Source organism: Vidua macroura, chromosome 15 (genome assembly GCF_024509145.1).
Source record: "Vidua macroura isolate BioBank_ID:100142 chromosome 15, ASM2450914v1, whole genome shotgun sequence".
NCBI lineage: Eukaryota > Metazoa > Chordata > Aves > Passeriformes > Viduidae > Vidua > Vidua macroura.
This window is the reverse complement of record NC_071585.1, coordinates 3,143,577-3,164,774: the sequence shown is the minus strand read 5'-3', so window position 1 is coordinate 3,164,774 and position 21,198 is coordinate 3,143,577. Positions and strand designations below refer to the sequence as shown.

At 53.1% G+C, this 21,198-nt stretch overlaps 1 protein-coding gene across 4 annotated transcripts in view; it reads left to right on the top strand.

Moving 5' to 3' along the window:
• Positions 1 to 1,905: 1,905 nt before the first annotated feature.
• Positions 1,906 to 21,198, top strand: part of LOC128814914 (protocadherin alpha-C2-like) — a 93,256-nt gene continuing 73,963 nt past the window's right edge. For 3 of the 4 annotated variants that reach the window (XM_053991225.1, XM_053991224.1, XM_053991222.1), the window contains exon 1: positions 1,906 to 4,407. In XM_053991225.1, coding sequence (XP_053847200.1) covers positions 1,939 to 4,407 — 2,469 coding nt within the window. In that variant the 5' untranslated portion in view covers positions 1,906 to 1,938. Of the gene's footprint in view, positions 4,408 to 17,503; positions 19,934 to 21,198 lie in introns of those variants that run through there. The other variant, XM_053991226.1, reaches the window with a different exon arrangement.

Genomic DNA, 21,198 nt, shown 5'->3' with positions numbered 1-21,198 from the left:
CGCATGTGGTGAAAGTACATGAAGGAGCATTGTGCTCTGTTCAGTGATTGAGAGACTTTTGCAGAATGTGGGTCATTTTCCCCTATTCATCTTCCCCAGCAATCTCTGATAACAGTAGAAGAAAACATGCTTCAGAACCAATACCTGCCCTTGAAAGTAAATATTTTCTGAAGAAGGAGCCAGGGATGCTTCAGGTAAGTTCCTGCTACCTAAAGAAGATGAGTCTGAATTACAGTTGTACCTTTACATCTTTAGTCATGATATCTTCATTTTGGATTGGCCAAATGTGCCTGGATTTGGAGTTGGACTTGATGATCCTTATGGGTGCCTTCCAGTTTGAAATGTTCTGTGATTCCTTTACTGGATCAGCAGAGCACCACTGCCTCCTCTCATTCCTATCGTCTTTCTCCAGACACAGTATGAACAAATAACAGGAATCACGGATGAAGGAGGGACCCTAACACATCTCTCAGAGTGGATGTGCTGGGAGTCTGGGGTGTGTTCTCCGAGAAAATGACACAGATAAAATGACTCTGTTGCCTTTACCCTGTGGATCAGGCTGCACAGAGGAATTCCACGGAGAATATGCCCCTGGGGCTGGACATTATTGCAGCGTGTTTCTGATTGTGCTGGCCTGCTTGAAATATGAAGCCAGATATTTACATTCAGCATGCAGGTGGCAAATGAGGCCTGAAGAACAGTTCTTCATTGAAGTACATGGAGAATATTCGGAGGATGTGGTTGCTCCATGTTTTTTTCCAGCATTCAGGAAGGATTGGTGTGCTGGGCCTTGATGGCTTTGAGTTCCTGAAGATCACCCAGGGTTGTTTGTGCTTAGTAAAGTCTATTTGCACTAATGTCAAAATACCTAGGGATTTGGCGTGTGTTCCAGAGAGCTGAGAATTTTCTCCATTGAGAGGATGGGGCCTGAAGAGTGTGGTTTCCTTCCAGAAGGTGAGGTGAAAGAGCACTCTGTCAGTCTGGCATAGACTTGGAAGTGAGCAGGAAATTTGCTCCTTGAGCAGAGAGATGAAAGGTGACAACAGAGAGGAAGGAGAACTGTCACCAATGTCAATGGAGAGGAATGAGAACTGTCACCAATGTCGTGTTCGTTCTTCATGGGGAGAGTGAAGTAATGGAAAAATACATTGGTAACAGACATAAAGAAGAAGAGAGTAAGTATGTGTGTGCATAAGGGCAGTGAGAAGGATGGAGGAAGATGGGAAAAGGGAAGGAAGGACGGACAAATTTACTGGTATGCCACAGATGCTCTCAAAGTACACAGAAAGGGAGGAGACCAAGAAAGGGGGACATAAAATGAGTGAGAGAAGAAGAAGACAGAAGATGCTATGAAGGAATGACACAAGGAGGTAATTAAGAATGGGAGATGAGAAAGAGGAGAAAGAAAACAACAACAAAGGAGATGAGCAGTACACAAGGACCTTACCTCTAATCGTTGGGTAAAGCTGGTTCTCAGCAGGCTCCGCCTCGATGAGAATACTCTGCGGTCCGACGCTAATAACACGTAAGTCGGGTTCGTGGATCTGGCTTGCTTTTTCTGCTGCGTGGCGCTGGAGACGGCTGGCGAGATACCAGAAGGGGAAAGAAGAGAGCAGAGGGAAAGGACCAAAAGATAAAATATAAAAGGAGCATTGTAAGAAGAAAAAGCAGAGCAGGCGGCCATGAGAGAGCGGAGGCAGAGGCGCTGTGGCGGATCGGGTGAGGCGGCGGAGCAGCGCACGGTGTCGCTGCAGGCTCAGGAACGGCGTGTGGGCGGCTCCGCCCCGGTGCGGCGGAGAGCCCGGCTGTGAGCGCGGGGGGGCGGCGCGGGCCGGGCAGCAGAGCCGGTGCGTCCGGGCGGCGGCGGGGAGCCGTGCGGGGCCCGGGCCGGGGCCGGCAGCCACAGCGGCGGCGGCCACAGCGGCGGCGGCGGCGGCGATGGGAGAGCGCTGGTGTGCGGCGGTGCTGCGGGTGCTGGTGCTGCAGGCGGCCTGGGCGCTGGCGGGCGGGCAGGTGCGCTACTCGGTGGCGGAGGAAGCCAAGGCCGGCACGGTGGTGGGCCGTCTGGCGCAGGACCTGGGCCTGGAGGCGGGCGAGGCGGAGGCGCGGCGGCTGCGGCTGGTGGCGCAGGGCCGGCGGGCGAGCGTGGAGGTGAGCGGGGCGAGCGGCGCGCTGCTGGTGAGCTCGCGGCTCGACCGGGAGGAGCTGTGCGGCAAGAGCGCGCCGTGCGCGCTGCGCCTGGAGGTGCTGCTGGAGCGGCCGCTGCGCGTCTTCCATGTGGAGCTGGAGGTCACCGACATCAACGACAATGCCCCCATCTTCCCCGCCGCCCGCAAAAACCTCAGCATCGCGGAATCGTCTGTGCCGGGGTCTCGTTTCCCGCTGGAGGGCGCGTCGGATGCGGATATAGGAACTAACGCGCAGCTCTCCTACACACTCAGCCCCAGTGAGTATTTTACACTCGATGTTAAATCGTCTGATGAAAGCAGGAAGTCTCTGTTTCTGGTACTCGCAAAGTCTTTAGACCGCGAGACGATTCCCGTGCACCGGTTGGTGCTGACAGCGAGTGACGGGGGCCGGCCGTCTCTGACAGGGACAATGGAGCTGGTGATCTCCGTGCTGGACGCGAATGACAACGCGCCCCAATTCAACCAGTCAGTGTATAAAGTGCAGCTACCGGAGAACACTACAGAGGGGACGCTCGTAACACGTGTGAATGCCACGGATTCGGACGAAGGAAGCAATAAAGAGTTTTCTTACAGCATCTTGACTTCGACTCCTATCGCTAACAAAGAACTCTTTACGATTGACACCAAGACGGGCGAGATCAGACTGAAAGGTACTTTGGACTTCGAAGACGTCCGTTTACACGAATTGCAAGTCGAAGCGACAGATAAAGGGACTCCTCCGCTGTCGGGTCACTGCAGCGTGGAGCTGGAGGTGCTGGATGTGAACGACAACGCGCCGGAGGTGTGGGTGACGTCGCTGTCGGTGCCGGTGGCGGAGGACGCGTCGGTGGGGACGGTGGTGGCCCTGCTGAGCGTGTCGGACCGGGACTCGGGGGAGAACGGGCGCGTGCGGTGCTGGGTGTGGCCGGCGTCGCCGTTCGGTCTGGAGGCGACGTTCGCGGGCTCGTACTCGCTGGTGCTGCGCGAGGCGCTGGACCGGGAGCGGGTGTCGGAGTACGAGGTGGAGGTGCGTGCGGAGGACGGCGGGGCGCCGGCGCTGCGCGCCAGCCGCGGGCTGCGGGTGCCGGTGTCGGACGTGAACGACAACGCGCCCGCGTTCGCGCAGGCCGTGTACACGGTGCTGGCGCGGGAGAACAACGCGGCGGGCGCGGAGCTGGCGCGGCTGTGGGCGCGGGACCCGGACGAGGCGGGCAACGGGCGCGTCAGCTACTCGGTGTGGGAGGGCGGCGCGGGCGGCGGCGGGTGGCGGGCGGCGTCGAGCTACGTGTCGGTGGACGCGGAGAGCGGGCGTCTGTGGGCGCTGCGGCCCCTGGACTACGAGGAGCTGCAGGTGCTGCAGTTCGAGGTGCGCGCGGTGGACGCGGGGGAGCCGCCGCTGTGCGGCAACGCCACGGTGCAGCTCTTCGTGCTGGACGAGAACGACAACGCGCCGGCGCTGCTGCCGCCCGCGGGCTCGGCACCGGAGGCGGGCGGCGTGGCGGCAGCCGAGGCGGCGGCGGCGGCGGGCGCGGGCGCGGAGTCGGGCACGCTGTGGGCGTGGGCGGCGTGGGGGGCGCCGGCGGGGCAGGTGGTGGCGAAGATCCGCGCCGTGGACGCCGACTCGGGCTACAACGCGTGGCTGCGCTACGAGCTGTGGGAGCCGCGGGGCAAGGGCCCGTTCCGCGTGGGGCTCTACAGCGGCGAGGTGAGCACGGCGCGGGCGCTGGACGAGGCGGACGGGCCTCGCCAGAGGCTGCTGATCGTCGTGCGCGACCACGGCGAGCCGGCGCGCTCGGCCACGGCCACGCTCAGCGTGTCGCTGGTCGAGGCCGCCGAGGCGGCGGCGGCCGCGGCCGCGGGATCCTCGTCGTCGTCGTCGGTGTCGCGGTCGGCGCTGGGCGTGGAGCTCGGCCCCGGCGCGGCGAGCGCGGCGACCAACGTGTGGCTGGTGGTGGCCATCTGCGCGGTGTCCAGCCTCTTCCTGCTGGCCGTGGTGCTGTACGGGGCGTCGCGCTGGGCGCCGCGGGCGGCCGTGCTCTCGGGGCCCGGGCCCACGACGCTCGTGTGCGCCAGCGAAGTGGGCAGCTGGTCGTACTCGCAGCGCCACAGCCGCAGCCTGTGCGTGGCGGACGGCGCGGCCAAGAGCGACCTCATGGTTTTCAGCCCCAACTTCCCTCCGCCGCCGCCCGGCCCCGCGCCCAAGGACACGCAGCCGGAGCCCTCCGCTCTCCTCGACACGGTCAGTAGTCCTCCCGTTCTCGCTCAGTCCGCTCCCCACCGCCCCCACTGCAGTTGCTGTCCGGAGCCGGGCTCCGCCCTCCCGCCGCGGGGGCGGTCCCTGTTTCATGGTCGTTTACCCTTTGAATGCTGGTTTCATTATCACTTTTCTTCGTGGTCTGTAATCTGTTACATCGCAACTGTTTTTTTATGCCACTGTGATCTTCTCTTCTTCTTACCTTGTTTAGGAGTGCAGATCTGCAAAATACTTAAATGTTGCTGCCCTCTTTGCAATGTTGAATGAAATACTTGCTTGCAGATTCTCGTGAGTCTTGCAGTTTTGGTGGCACTGAGAATGGAATTCATCTCTATGTCACTTTCTTCTCTATTTTGTAATTTTAGATCCTTCAGTGGCTGTTTCAGAAAACAGTCACAGTCTGTCTTGAAGCCACATCTTTTTCTTGTGTGCTCAGATTTGTAATCCCCTGCATTCAAAATATTTTGCCATTTTCCTACCCAGGTCTTCAGAGTATTCAGCTCTTTCTGCAGTTCTTGTCAGCAGACCTGTATTTGAACTCTGCTCCATACGGTGATATCTCCTCTAATCTTTGATACTTCATTGTTCATGACTTTCTGAGATCCCCTCATGAATTAGTAAATGGAACAATTCTTGACAAAGATTTCTGCCTGACTGCAATGTTTACCTTATCTTGCTGGTGTTATCAGGTCTGGTTTTCTTCCATCTGTGGCTTTAATCAGAAGTCTGAGTGCCTCTTTCAGTCTTTCATTTAGAATGGGGGATCTTCACTTGCCCACATTTCTCTGTATTACAGGGGCAGTTCTAATGAATTCCTTGCTTTTGCCTGCTGTGAATTGCTGGTTTCCAGTCTTTTCTTACTCAGAAGTCTGTCCTCCTTTTTGATTCGCCTCTGAAACGGAAATCTATATCTAAAGTTCCTGCCTCTTCACCGTGCATGGCATATATTAGTTTGTGAAGTACTACAGAATTACTATGGGCATGAAAAAGACAGATGTATTTCACATTTCCCCCTGCTAAGTATGATTGAAATGCACTTTCTAAGGTAAGGCACTTAATTGCAGAACAACACACACCGAAGTAGATGTCAAAATGTGCAGCTGTAGTGCTAGACCGAGCAAGACCTGTTGGTAGAGGACTTGTTTTTGGTGGATTAATGTATTTGTAGAAGCATCTCAGGTCATAGGCATTGTATGTCTAGGATGTTGTGGGGTTTTGACATTATCTTTTTTGTGTTTACTTAATTTAATTTTGGTTTTCCCTTCCCTGAGAATACTTCTTAAAATAAACTGATTTTTTTTTGTCTCATTGTGTGCTTGCCTTATGAAAAGCATGTGAATACGAAGATGGATGATGCTTGAAACTCCCGATTTCCAGAGAGCGATTTAGCTTGACTTTATCAGGAGATGGCAATTGTGGCAATTGTGAGTGAAAGCCATGCTGCCAAATAATGCTCTTTTATTTCAGAGTCTGTGCCCCTTGCCATCACTGTGGTTCACTGTCTTGTAGTCTCTTAAGGTCAATTTTACTTCGAGAGAAAATTGTGAGGCTGTCGGTTTCATTTGTTTCTGCCTTCATAGAAATGGATACAAAAATGCTGGCAAGACAGTGGGGATTTGAGAGGATGGAAAAAAAACTGTCTGCTTTTTCAGCCCTGCTTCCCTGAAATTTTGAACAGTGATCCTTGAACACAGGCCTGACAATAGAAGCCTAGAAATAAATCAAGACAACAGTTAGAATAGCAACAGGTGTAATTAAAAATATCTATCGAGGGACCTACCTGGACTTTTTTAGTTTTTTGTATCTTCCTTTTTTGTTGTTGTTTTTTACCCCCAGGTGCATTCATCGATGATTCTTCCTGTGGTAGAACCAGCAACTCACTAATCTGTGAAATTCCCTGGTTTATGTTACTGCCTGGCCTATAGGGCAGGGCAGCAGAAAGTGCTGTAGCTGTGTAGAGAAGAGGCTCTTTGCATTTATGTCAGTAGATGAGGTGGGAGCCTGGGAACCTGTTATGAGATGAATCTGTGCCTTGCCAGAACAGTGGTGCAACCCTTTTACCTTGTCTTCAGTTGTGTCATGGTTGAGTGATTCTGCTGTGTCCTGCAGCAGCTCACCTCCATCAGTAACGGGCACATTGTTTTGCTGTACTGTGAGTTTCTACCTGCCTAAAAATGATAATCAAGACCTTGATCTTCATTGTGCAGCTACACTTGGGGGATAAACTAGAGAAAATACTGACACATAAAGATGAGAGAGTTCAGGTTCCCTGAGCTGTTTCACCCTTCTGAGAGGATTTCTGCTCTGTCGGTTATGTTTAGAGCGTAGAGTTAGGGTGTCGCTGATGGAGTTGGAAGTCTTTGGAATTGGTATTTGCTGATGCTTTACTCGGTTGGAAATATACTGCAGAAGGCAAAACAATTCTGCAATGGATAGGTACCCTTTGTAGTATGATGGGTTTACTGTATTATTTACTCTACAAAAAACCAAGGAGACTGTGTGGAATTGCTCAGCTACATCCGTGTCACAAAGCCATGAAAAGGTAAGCAATTTCTGTTCGTTTCGAGCATTCCTGGACTAGACCAAATACATTATATGTGAATCTATATCTTCTGAAGACCTGAGTACTTTCTATAGATGGAAGGATACAGTCTTATTCTGTAGAGAAGACAGCTGAAGTAACTTCCAGAAGAAGACATACATGAGAAAATTGAGTTATGCCTCCTCAGGCATAGGAGAAGATAAAGCCCGGAGATCAGAGGTGGGGTAGGCTTTATGCAGTGAAGATATTCCTAGGTATGACTCCCGGGTTAATATGGGCGTTCAATTATATGTACATTTTGGCAAGTGTACTTCTCAATTAAAGTGCCTGAAGGAAGGAGAAGAGGAAGAGGAGAAGGAGAAGGGGAGGAGACAAAAGGACCAACTATTACCGCTGCGGAGGAAGGCAGTGTTCGGAAGGGAAATCTCGGAGCGCGTCGGCCGAGCGGGCGGAGCCACGGCAGGTCCATCCCCGCCCGGAGCCGCAGCGGCAGCGGGAGGAGGGCAGCAGGCGGCTGCTCGCGGAAGGAGCCGCGGTCGGACACCAGGTGCCGCTGTTGGCCGCGAAGGCGCCGTGAGACACGGAAGGGCGGCAGCTCCTCCCCGAGCCTCAGTCACGGTGCCGTCAGCGGGAGGAAGGATGCGGCGGACCGGCCCGGGCGGAGCGCCCAGAAAGCGGAGCGGCGTGCCGATCCTTCCAGGGAGACCCTGAGGCGATCGCCGGGGGAGTGGCGGAGAGCCGGTCAGGGCCAGGGAAGGGATCGGAGGCGGCAGCGGCAGCGATGCGGTGGGGGCCCGTGCTGCGGGTGCTGGTGCTGCAGGCGGCCTGGGCGCTGGCGGGCGGGCAGGTGCGCTACTCGGTGGCGGAGGAAGCCAAGGCCGGCACGGTGGTGGGCCGTCTGGCGCAGGACCTGGGCCTGGAGGCGGGCGAGGCGGAGGCGCGGCGGCTGCGGCTGGTGGCGCAGGGCCGGCGGGCGAGCGTGGAGGTGAGCGGGGCGAGCGGCGCGCTGCTGGTGAGCTCGCGGCTCGACCGGGAGGAGCTGTGCGGCAAGAGCGCGCCGTGCGCGCTGCGCCTGGAGGTGCTGCTGGAGCGGCCGCTGCGCGTCTTCCATGTGGAGCTGGAGGTCACCGACATCAACGACAATGCCCCCATGTTCCGGGTGGACGAAGAAACCCTTAACATCGCGGAATTGTCTGTGCCGGGGTCTCGTTTCCCTCTGGAGGGCGCGTCGGATGCGGATATTGGAGCGAACGCTCAGCTGTCCTATACCCTCAGCCCCAGCGAGTATTTCAGTCTTGATCATCAGGGGAATAATGACCAGAGTGCGTCTTTGGGTCTTATTTTAACGAAAGCTTTGGACCGCGAGACAATTCCCGTTCACCGGTTGGTGCTGACAGCGAGTGACGGGGGCCGGCCGTCTCTGAGTGGGACAATGGAGCTGGTGATCTCCGTGCTGGATGCAAACGACAACGCGCCCCAGTTTAACCAGTCAGTATATAAAGTTAAAGCTTTAGAAGGTTCAGAGATCGGGACTCTGTTAGTCACGCTTAGTGCCACGGATCCTGACGAAGGGATCAATAGTGATACTATATATTTATTTAGTAGACGGGTGAGTACAAAAGTTAAAGAAATGTTCACTATCGACGAAAACAAAGGAGAAATCAGACTTCAAGGCAAATTAGACTATGAAGAAACGGATAGTTACGAGATCCCTGTAGAAGCGATGGACAAAGGCTCACCCCCGCTGTCGGGTCACTGCAAGGTGGTGCTGGAGGTGCTGGACGTGAACGACAACGCGCCGGAGGTGTGGGTGACGTCGCTGTCGGTGCCGGTGGCGGAGGACGCGTCGGTGGGGACGGTGGTGGCCCTGCTGAGCGTGTCGGACCGGGACTCGGGGGAGAACGGGCGCGTGCGGTGCTGGGTGTGGCCGGCGTCGCCGTTCGGTCTGGAGGCGACGTTCGCGGGCTCGTACTCGCTGGTGCTGCGCGAGGCGCTGGACCGGGAGCGGGTGTCGGAGTACGAGGTGGAGGTGCGTGCGGAGGACGGCGGGGCGCCGGCGCTGCGCGCCAGCCGCGGGCTGCGGGTGCCGGTGTCGGACGTGAACGACAACGCGCCCGCGTTCGCGCAGGCCGTGTACACGGTGCTGGCGCGGGAGAACAACGCGGCGGGCGCGGAGCTGGCGCGGCTGTGGGCGCGGGACCCGGACGAGGCGGGCAACGGGCGCGTCAGCTACTCGGTGTGGGAGGGCGGCGCGGGCGGCGGCGGCTGGCGGGCGGCGTCGAGCTACGTGTCGGTGGACGCGGAGAGCGGGCGTCTGTGGGCGCTGCGGCCCCTGGACTACGAGGAGCTGCAGGTGCTGCAGTTCGAGGTGCGCGCGGTGGACGCGGGGGAGCCGCCGCTGTGCGGCAACGCCACGGTGCAGCTCTTCGTGCTGGACGAGAACGACAACGCGCCGGCGCTGCTGCCGCCCGCGGGCTCGGCACCGGAGGCGGGCGGCGTGGCGGCAGCGGAGGCGGCGGCGGCGGCGGGCGCGGGCTCGGAGTCGGGCACGCTGTGGGCGTGGGCGGCGTGGGGGGCGCCGGCGGGGCAGGTGGTGGCGAAGATCCGCGCCGTGGACGCCGACTCGGGCTACAACGCGTGGCTGCGCTACGAGCTGTGGGAGCCGCGGGGCAAGGGCCCGTTCCGCGTGGGGCTCTACAGCGGCGAGGTGAGCACGGCGCGGGCGCTGGACGAGGCGGACGGGCCTCGCCAGAGGCTGCTGATCGTCGTGCGCGACCACGGCGAGCCGGCGCGCTCGGCCACGGCCACGCTCAGCGTGTCGCTGGTCGAGGCCGCCGAGGCGGCGGCGGCCGCGGCCGCGGGATCCTCGTCGTCGTCGTCGGTGTCGCGGTCGGCGCTGGGCGTGGAGCTCGGCCCCGGCGCGGCGAGCGCGGCGACCAACGTGTGGCTGGTGGTGGCCATCTGCGCGGTGTCCAGCCTCTTCCTGCTGGCCGTGGTGCTGTACGGGGCGTCGCGCTGGGCGCCGCGGGCGGCCGTGCTCTCGGGGCCCGGGCCCACGACGCTCGTGTGCGCCAGCGAAGTGGGCAGCTGGTCGTACTCGCAGCGCCACAGCCGCAGCCTGTGCGTGGCGGACGGCGCGGCCAAGAGCGACCTCATGGTTTTCAGCCCCAACTTCCCTCCGCCGCCGCCCGGTCCTGCTGCAGAAAACGGTTCTGCTGGGAAGGGGCCGTCTCTCTCCCCTCTTGCTTCAAGCGTGGTAAGAGTCTTCGAAAACATACGTTTTTGTTTCTCTGTCTTTGGTAGTACGATTTACTTAATACATAAATCTTCGATATATCAAAACACCTTTTCTGTGATAAGATTTTTTAGAACGTGTCCTAGCTTTGCAGCATGTTGCATTTAGACCTGATAATCTGCCTTATTTTGAAATTTCATTTTCTTTATATGTGACTGCCCCTCAAAATATCCGTGTTTTCTTCTTTCTCTTTTAAAAAAGTATCTTGCATCGGACATTTTTTTTTTAATGGCGTTTGTAATTTTTTGGTTTTTAATGCCTCCTTGGTGTCAAATTGCAGTACTAGGTGTTAAGGGATATTTTATTTTCTTATTTCAAGAGCCTTTCAACTGTGAGTTGTTCAGTAGTTTGATATCTCCCTCAAAGTGAATGTAATCGCGTCTTTGAACCAGGTGCCTTTACGCTTATTTGATGTCTTATCAGTCAAGCGCCAAGACGCGCTGATGCGTTTTTAGATTTAGAAGCTTTGTGATTGTCGCGATTTCCCCCTCTTGAGAAACTAAAATACATTATGTGGTAATTTTGGGGCGATAAGTGCGGATGAAATGTTGGTGGAAGTTGTGCGCGTTGTTCTTTCTCTGGAAGTCCATCAAAAATATGTGCGTGTGTGAGGGTGGGGTGAAGGAAAATCCAGGATACTTTGTGGGAAAATGGAGAACTGTTTGAGGGAGGGGGTGGTAATTTACCATTCCCCACGGCCTGATCTCACTCTTCGTAGTGATGGGGCGTCTCTTTTATCTCAACCGTACAGAAATGCGCTGCAGAAAGAAGAGTCCAAATTTGGTGGGAGTTGAGAGAGGCGGGAAATTTATTAAGGGAAAATTATAACGGAAAACTTCTGTGTGTGGTATTCAGTGGTTCAGTGATGGTAGGTTGAAAGCTTTTGGCTTTCTCAGCAGCAGAGCAGAAAATACCAAGAGAACAGTTTCAGTACTGTTTTCCTCAGTGATTTCCCGACGGAGAGAGCGATTGTTTAATTACCAAGTTGTTTTCAACACCATTATATTTCAGCTAATCTTGTCCGTGCGCTGATGGCACTGAATTGACTCGGTTCTCATCTCGGCCAACTTCAAAGCACTCTTTGAGATAAGAAGACTTCGGGGTCATGTTTAGTGTTTCTTGTTCAGTGTCAGAAAATTAAAGCAATTTTTAAAAGGAAAAGGGAAGATCTATTTAATTTAATTTTCTCTATAGCTTAAAAGCGAAACATGTAAAGCAGCTGGGGTAATAAAAACAAGCAGTACATACATAATTTCGTGTTATGCATTCAATTCCTTTGGTTAACCCCCATATTTTTAAGACACAGTGATATCTGTAAACGCGGTACTTTTATTTTGGCAAAGTACATTTGGTTGGGTTTTGAACTAACAGAGCTCTTTAGAGGAAGGACACAGACTTTAGAATTTAAATGATGGATCGTTGTTTCCAAAATTACTAGAATGGTGCTTATAGGTGTACAGAAAACAGCAACGAATTTTGAAAACTTCACGTCCTTTTTCAAAAGTATCCTAGGAGTGGGTTATCTCTCGTCGATCCGTAGAAAAGCATTTGAATGTATCCCACGATTTTCTCTTTTCTTCTCTTAGATCACTTAGTACCGGCTTTGAGTTCTTTGTGTATTTGCTCGGGATTGTTTATTTAGTCTCCTTTGATCGTGAACGGGAGTCGCGTGCTGAAGCGGAGTGGGTCATCACCACTTAATTATGCGTGAATTACTTCACTTGTGAGTAGCAAGGTTTACCCCAGCCCTGTAGAACTGTCGCGTCTTTCCTTTATTCACATTGGTGTGATGGAACCACGGTTTTCTAAAGGAAAAACGTCTGTTTTAAGCTTATAAACAGATTTAACTGCCTCTGTAGAAGACGGAGAAACAGCATTTGCGCACAGGTGTGGAAGCGACTCCTTTCTTTATGCTATGATTAAGGGCGATGTGGGGGTCTCAGTGCCGATCTTTGGGGCAGGGCAGGATTTGGCTGCTGTTCGGTTTCCCCTTGGTTTCTCTGACTGTAGTAATGAGTTGAAGAATTTATCGGGGTTTGTTATAGACATACAATATCAAGAAAATATTTCAATATTTCTGTTAGAAACATAAAGCAGTCTTAACTTTAGAAACAGCTCGTGGATGCTTTTACTTCGTGGAACAGTCTGGGCAGGAGTGGTTAACAGAAGGCTCTAGAATATCCGTCAGTGCCCTGAATAAACGATTTCGTGCAGAGCTGTCAGTCGCTGCAAGCCCAGGCTGTTCTTACCGCCGCACGTTGTTCTGGAGAGTGATGCTGATTAAGGCGGTGCTGTCAGGCACAACGCGATCCTGGCAGCCGAGGCGGGGCTGGCAGCCGGGAGCGCTCCCGAGCGCTTCTGCGGGCGGCTCCGGGGGCGGGAGAAGCGGAGGGGGAGCGGCAGCAGCGCCTGCTCCGCCGTGGTGGCCGAGGGATGTTTTGCAGCTTCCAAACGAGATTTCAAAGGCAGGGAAATGCTCGGCTCGGCTGCCTCGGAGTTGTCAGACTCCGGGTGCTCGGCTCGGAGCCGCTCCTGCCGCCCGAGCGGGACTGAGCCCCCGTACTCGCTGTCGCTGGTGTCCTCCCCGGCAGCTTCCGTCAAGTCCGGTGGGGGTTAACAGATCGATCTGTGTCCTCGTGTTAAAGAGACGAGATCTTGCCTGCGATGTACTGAATGTAGTGGGTCCATGTTTCTGTGCCTCGATGCGGGTAATGAGGATTTTCGTGGGAATCTAGAAATCCTCTGCGTATGAGATTGTTATTCGGGGCTGCTGATAGCTAAAAGTCATCTCTGCTCCCGCGTCCCCAAGGAGCAGCTGCGAGCTTTTTGAAGGGCATTCTGACACCACTGCACGCTCTGCCAGTAGGCACAGCCTGCCTTGGCAAAGAAGAGGGGCTCAGAGCAGATCAGCGCGGCGATGCTGCCAAAGTTCTTTCCGTCCCATCTACCGGGAGAAGCGCGGGGCTGAGAGCGAGCCTGGGCTGGGGGGCTCCCGCAGGGTTCAGCGCGGGCTGCCTGCCACACCTCCCGAGCAGGAGGAGCCCGGTGTTTCGGGTCGCCGGGGCACCACCGTCCTTCCTCTCGTGTGAAAGGGGATAGCGGGGTGCTTGCACCTCCATCGGCGGCTCCGTGCTGTCGATCTGGGCTCGGTCCGAGGTCCGGTCGTCCTTGGTTCGCAGGCAGACCCTATGCCCTGCCAGGTTCCCATTACTGTGGGAGCTTTTCATGTGCTCCTTTCGGGCGGCGGTGAAGGCTGGAGCTGCCCTCCGGGGGCACCTGCACCGCGCAGAGCTCATCGGTTTCCTTGGGAGGAGAAACAGCAGAGCTGTTGTTCCATCCGTTCTCCTTCACAGATTCCCCTGCTGTCTCCCGCTGAAGTTCAGTGTCCTAATTTAGCACCAATGGGCGCCCCTCAGTTCTGGTGAGCGCCCCTGGGATTGTCCCAAGCCCCAGCACCGCGCAGGACGTGTCCTGCAAACCTCCATCGAAGGCACTACCTCTGATGCATTGCCCGCGGAAACGGCGCTTTTAAATCATCGCTGGCGTAATGATGATGTTCAAACACCAGTGTCCCTTCGTGTGGTGCTCCACAGCCATAACACAAACCGGTTTTGGTCTTCGCCTTTCGTTTTTGCCTTTGCTGGTTTAACAGTTTCTTCTGGCAGCCACCACTGCTCTGAGCACAACGTGCGTGGCTGGACTAGCGACGTCTAACCGCAGGAAAAGGGGAGGATTGGCTGCAAATGTAAAGCAGGGAGGGAGAATGAGTGCGCTCCAGGCGGTGTAAGGGCAAGCACCTGGCGGGCAGAGGAACGTGGAGGAAGAGCTCTCTGAACACGTCAGGGAGTGAGACACGATGAGGGGTCGTGTAGAAGTGAATGGTACCTCAGGAGGATCACAAAGATGAATTCCTCCGTGAGTTGGGTCAAACGGGCTCTGAGAATGGGTCCAGCGGAGAGAAGGGAATAGGGAATGGTTTGGATATGGCAAACTGAAGGCAAGCATAAGATGAGGGGGTTTAAACAGAGCTTAATTGTCTGCTGTGATACCAAGGGAAGTGTCTGTGTTAAAGGTGTTTAATACAATTTAATTCTTTACTACAGCCTAGTAATGTAATTAGGGTCAGTGAATTGAAATGGAGAGGAGACCTTTGAGACTGGAGACCCTGAAAAGAAGGATTAGGTGGAAGGGTGGTCCAAAAAGTGTGTAGGGACCCTGTGTATAAAGGCACACTTGAGAGTGCCTTGAGCTGGATGTGGAAGGGAAAGCACAAACAAGCAGGGAGGAACACGCGTGGGACTCAGCCAAGCAGAGCAGTGGCTTCACACAACGGGCACGGCTGGATTCTGCCCCCGTGGCACAATTGTGTTAAACCCTTCGTGGCAGAAGTGTCTGTGTTGTAACTGGCCCTCGGGGATCTTGGCTGTGACCCAGAGCTGTTTACCTGAGTGGTGTGGGGATCAGACACTCGTGTGCTGGATTGGGAAGGCAGCGTGGTAGGATCTGGGTGCCGAGATGGTGCTGGCTACATGCACATTCTGGTGAACAAAGTTATCTGACACATCACTGTCCACAGTGGAAAATGACAAGAGGACAAGCTATGCCAAAACTAAAGCAGGGTTTAAAAATAATGTTAAAAACAAGTGAAGACAAATTCACTTAGAGTCCTGTCAACAAGCACTGGGTGATGCTGCAAAATTAGAGATGTAGCAGAAAGATGAAGAACTTATTTCATGGTTAATGAGTAGTAAATGAATGGAATAAAGACTAATATCATTGTAGGCTGCTGATACTTCTCAAAAGATGAGTTCTGAGAGGCAAATGTGAAATGACTTTGATTTTGGCCATTCACTAATCAGTTTCTGCTGATTTCTGCTAGTATTTCAGGCACCACAATGAATAAATACAGCTTGTCATTCCAATATTATATTTGAGGAAAATCTGCATTTGAGGGGGTTTGTCTGCTCAACAGGATGACGCTGAGCCCAAAATTCTTACGTTTCTTCATTGTAAACTGAGTCACAGATGAGCAGGTAGAGGCTGTGTGTTTTACCTGTGTGTGCACCTGAGGGATCAACATGTGGCTTTTCAGCTCTTCCCGGACAGATGGATTCATCCTTGCTGCAGGTTAATATTAAGGAAATACATCAGTCTTTCCTGTGACTTTAATTGATGTTATTGCATTGGTTCAGGGTGTTTAGAACGACTGTGCATCACTGCAGAGCAGAAAACCCAGCAGCTTTTCAGATATTGTAGATGACATTGTTGCAGAAGAGGAATATAGGGCAGATTGGGAGTGGGGGGAGTCTGGATGACAATTCTGTAATGATTGGATAGGAACTGGGCATTTCTGCACATAACAGTCATGAAAAGAAAACGGAATAAGCAGCAAACCATGGGTACTTGCATTGTATACGGTGTGCAATGGGTTATTGACAGATTTATGTCCTCTGTGAATTGAGGTGGAAGCACAGCAGCAGCTCTGTAGCTTTCTCTCAGCTTTCTGCTGCCACCCCTACTACCCCTGAGCTGTAAGGGATTCGGTAGCATCAATGAGCAGAAGTAAAATACAACATTCAGGTACTGCCAGGACCTTCTGGAGTTAAAAAAATCACATCTGCAGACAGTTGTGCTGGAGCAGACCAAGATCTGTTCCAGCGTGCCAGGATGAGAACCTCACTGTGAGGCTTTGCTGAGTTGTGAAGATACAAAGAGATGTATTGATTTTTATTTTTTTTTAATTTAATGTACAACTTTTGGCTGTGCTCCAGATTTTCTCCCTTTTTGAAAGGCCCTGTGTACACTATATATAATTGAAATGTTCTGTTTCACTTGCCTGGAAATTCTCAGCTGCAGAAAGAAACAAAATGAATATGAGAAGGGTTAAGATCTGTCCTTGTTACACATTTTAGCGTCTTGCTTTTGATCGATCAGGATCTCATCATAACAAGCTCTCACAGAAGGGAAGTGGAAACAGAGGAGATGGAGGTGCTGTCAGGGCCCATCTGTATAAACTGCTGCTGAAGATCATTCCAGGAAGCTTTTCCAGGAGGATATTTTCATATACTTTTCTGCCCTCTCGTACCTGCTTTGGGGTGCATTTGGTAACCGTTCCCTCTGTGTGGAAAGCTGGGGGAGCAGAGAGCTTTGATGTTATTTTTTTTCACTCATGATTTGCAGTCTCTGTGTGGTATCAGCTTGTGTCTCCCCACAATTCCTGGGCATGTCCTAAATGCAAAACCTCTTTGGTGCCGATATTTATTTCTATGCGAGTAATTGAACTGCTGCAGCCTCCCATTTCCCCCTGCCACCCGAGCCACCCCCATCCTGCTTTGGAATGCTGGTTGGGAGCTCCTCTGTGGCTGAGGGTGATCTGACTGTCAGAGCAGAGACCCTTCTCTCCAATAATTGGTGTTAATTTCCCTTGTTCAGAAGGTGAAACAGTGAAGCAGGAAAGAGCCGTTTTCTTTTTCCTTTTTTAATATTCTCTTTTTCTCCCTGTTTTTTTTTTTTTTTTCCTTTTTTTTTCCCCCGTAAAGTTTAACAGGAGTAGAGTCGACTGCCTCCTTTAATTGTGCTCTTAAAACCCCTCTGGGAAATGTTGTGCTCAGCCGGAGCGTGTCTGGGCTGTGCTGACCCATGTTTAGCCGATGCCTGTCACTTCTCATCCACCTTTCCCTTCCACCGCGGCTCTCTGACAGCGCATCCTCTCGCTGCCTCTCCCGCGAGGAGCGGAGGGAGGAGGGGGCTCTGCTCTGCATCTCTTTTTCACGGAAACACATCCATGACGCGCACTCGGCTGCGCGCAGCCCCCCGCTCCATCCCCGTCGGGGCGTTAAAAAAAGAGGGGAAGAAGAGAAGGGGAGGAGGAGCGGCCGCCGGCCGGCGGGACAGCGGCGGCGGGGGGAGCGCAGCCCCCTCCCCCGGCGGCGCGGGTGTCGCCGCGGCCTCTGGGTGGCGCCGCCGCCGCCGCCGCCCGTCTAAGAACGGCGCGGGGCCGGAGCTCCGGTCACAGCGAGCGGCGGCGGCGGGCGCAGCGCTGCGGAGCTGCCGCCGAGCCCCGCACGGCAGCCGGCGGCACGGCCGGGGGGGGGGAACGGAGCCGCCGCGGAGCCTCCCGCGCCTGCACCGCACCGAACTTGCCGCCGGGGCGCCCCGGTGCCCGATCGCTTCGCGCCGGGAACTTGGGGTGTTTGCTGAAATTCTGGATTATGTTCCTGCTGAGCCGGTCTGCGGGGAGCTGAGCCAGGGGAGGAAGCATGCGGGGCTATTTAATGGTTTTCTGCCTTATTTGCTGCACCGCGGACGGGCAAATAGTGTATTCCATCGCCGAGGAAACAGAGCGTGGAGCGTCTGTTGGGAACATAGCAAAGGATTTAGGAATAGATGCAGCTACACTTTCAGCTCGGAAATTTCGCATGATCACCGGTTCAAGTAAGCAATATTTTAATATAAATGCCAGCACAGGGGCTTTGTCTGTTAACGAGCCCATAGACAGAGAGCAGCTTTGTGAGTTAAAGTCTGTCTGTCTTCTGAATTACGAGCTCGTATTAGAAAACCCTCTAGAGCTTTATAGGATGGAATTCAAAGTCTTGGACATAAATGACAACTCCCCTAGCTTTCCCTTAAGTGAATATCATATAAACATTCCAGAGTTCCTGTCACCTGGGGCACGGTTTACACTCCCCAACGCCCAAGATCTTGATGAAGGTGCTAACAGTGTCCAGAATTATACTCTGAGCCCTGATGAACATTTCTATTTGGAAATGCAGATACGTGGGGATGGGAGTAAATATCCTGAATTGGTGCTGAAGAAAGCCTTAGACAGGGAGCAGCAAGCCACTCACAGACTTGTGCTTACAGCCAAAGATGGTGGGAACCCTCCAAAGTCTGGTGATGTCCCGGTCATTGTGACTGTACTGGATACCAATGACAATGCACCAGAATTTGAGCACTCTGTCTACAGGGCGAGTATCTTGGAGAACTCCCCCAGTGGCACTTTGGTAGTCCAAGTGCACGCCACGGACTTGGATGAAGGTCCAAATGGAGAGGTCAGGTATTCCTTTAGCAATACAACTTCTGCTGACTTACAGCGAATGTTCTCAATTCACCCACACACTGGGGAGGTGACAGTCAATGGCGTTTTAGCTGTTCAGAGACCCCTTCTTGAGATGCTGATTGAGGCAAGGGATAACGGGGTATTTGGCATGTCCAGCACAGCTAAGCTGCTGGTGGAAATCACAGATGTGAACAATCACGGCCCAGAGATTACAATTACATCCCTTTCCAGTCCCATTCCTGAAGATGCTGTTCCTGGCACAGTGATAGCTCTGCTGAGTATTTTGGATAAGGACCCTGGGGAGAATGGGAAAGTAACCTGCCAGATCTCTGAAAACCTTCCCTTCCAGTTAAAGCCTTCCCTTCAAAACTACTACAGCCTTGTCACCAGTGAGCTTCTGGACCGAGAGCTGATCAGTGAGTACAACATCACCATTACTGCCACGGACTTGGGTTCTCCTCCTCTCACCACTCAGAAGACTGTTTGGGTGCAGATTTCTGACGTGAATGATAACCCCCCTGTCTTCAGTGCTGATGCATTCGATGTGTTTGTGGAGGAGAACAATCCACTTGGTGCTTTTCTCTACCAGGTCTCGGCATCTGACCCTGATATAGGGGAGAATGGACGGGTCTCTTACACGCTCAGGAATTCCACAGTTGCAGGCAGTGCCCTGACCAGCATTTTGTCTATGAACTTGGCCAATGGGAGCATCTATGCAAAACGTGCCTTTGATTTTGAGCAGCTTAGGAGCTTCCATTTCCAAGTGGAAGCCAAGGACAATGGGTCACCAGCCTTGAGTGCTGCCATAACAGTGAATGTTTACATCTCAGACCAGAATGACAATGCCCCGTCCATCCTGTACCCCACCAGCCAGAATGGCTCGGTAGCTGTGGAAGTTGTGCCCCGCCTGGCTGATGAGGACTACCTGGTGACCAAAGTGGTGGCAGATGACGAGGACAATGCGCAGAATGCCTGGCTTTCCTATCACCTTGCCCATTCCTCCGACTCCACCCTGTTCCAGCTGTCCCCGCACACCGGCGAGCTGCGCACCACGCGCTCCATGCGCTCCACCGACTTCCTCAAGCACAAGGTGGTTGTGGTGGTGCGGGACCACGGGGATCCGCCGCTCTCCTCCACCGTGACGGTGGGCATCCTGCTGGCTGACACCCTGCCCCAGGCACTGCCGGACTTCGATGACAGCGGGGAGCCACCACCACTGCTCAACGCCACAAACATCTACTTGATCGTTTCCCTTGCCTGTGTCTCGTTCATCTTCGCGGCGTTCATCTTCTTCCTCGCCATCATCCGGCTCTGCCGGTGCCGGACATGCTGCTGCAGTGGCTGCTGCTGCCCAGCTGAGGACTATAAAAAGTATTGCTACAGTGTGCACATGCTGCCCAGCTCCCACCTGCCACCGGACATGCTGGAGGTCACTGGTGTGGGTAAACTCACTCACACCTACTTGTACAGGGCATCTGTAGGTCTTGGGCCTAGTAACAGCAGCATCCCAAATGGAGATGCTGGGAATGTTCCTAGTGGCTCAAGGTTACAAGTGCCAGGACCCTGCATCCAAGTGCAGCAGGTCCAAAGTGACCGCTTGAGCGCTGTCCTCGTGGTAAGTGCTTCTTCCTTTCACTTGTTTTCTCCCAGGCCTTGTGCCTGCACTAGGCTGCTCAGTGCAGAACATTCGGAGGGCATTTGCAGGAAAACAGCTGTCAATTCATGGCACCTGGAGGAAATTTCAGTTTCTTTTATGTATTTCCTAAAGCCATGAATCTCTTTGGCTGAAATATTGTCATGGGATGACAAAAGAGATTTTTTTTTTCTGTTGTGAACATTAAGGACCTTCAGACATGACTGAAGGTAAAATTATAAGTGAAGACGAAATACCTTGCAAGCCAAGCCATTGTCTTCAGAGAGCTAAGCAGGGGCATGTTAAGAGTCCATGAAGTTTCTACTCAATGGGTGGTTCTAATATACACTGTGTAGAGTCTGCTGTGATTTTTTTTTAGTATTTTTTTATCCCTGCCCTGACATTCCTGAGATTTTTTTTTTTCATTGAGGGGGAGTATTTTTTTAAGCCAAGATGCTGGTTTGCAATGCCTAAGGTAACTCTGTGGTGGAATAGCTGTAATTCCATAACCAGCACCTCTTTAGGAAATATGACTTGGAGTGCTCATCTCACTTTCCAAGCAATCCATAGGTTTTGTGAATCTAAAATAATTCTCTTCCAGGCCTCTGACCAAGCTGGCTTCTTCTCAGTAGTATGAGTGATTTTGCAGGAGAAAATATCCTCCTGTGATCACAGCATAGGGCTACACGGTGGGCTATGTCTGCAGGCCTAATCTGCTGGGCATTGCTGCATTACTTGTCCAAGATTCAGTTGTCTTGTATCTATTTTTAATAGGTACTGTGAGTCATCTTTATATTTTTATGAACTTTTGAGATGTTTTGCCTGCAGACTGTCAAATTCCTTGGTGTGCATAACAGTAACTGACCACTGCTGGGTCTCTCCAGACCAGTGCTCTGTGTCTGGTAGGAGCTGCTCCAGATGTTTCCAAGGGAAATGTAAGAACTCAGGTTAGGCAGACATCTGCTTTCTGCTGTTGTTCTTTATTCTAGTTTACAACTATTACAGGCTGTCCTAAATCTGTAGGGATTATATTTATTTTCACCTTTGAAATCTTTATTGTACCTTTAAATATATGTAAATGCCCAGCTCCTCTTGGAACCTTGATGGAAAGGTAGCTACAATAACTTGTTTGGACAATCAAATATACATTCAACTATATAACATTTTGGTTTATAGCTCTTGAATTTCCAAGTAGTGAATTTTGGTAAGCTTTTCCTCCTAGATAAGTTCCAAATTTGCTCTTCATA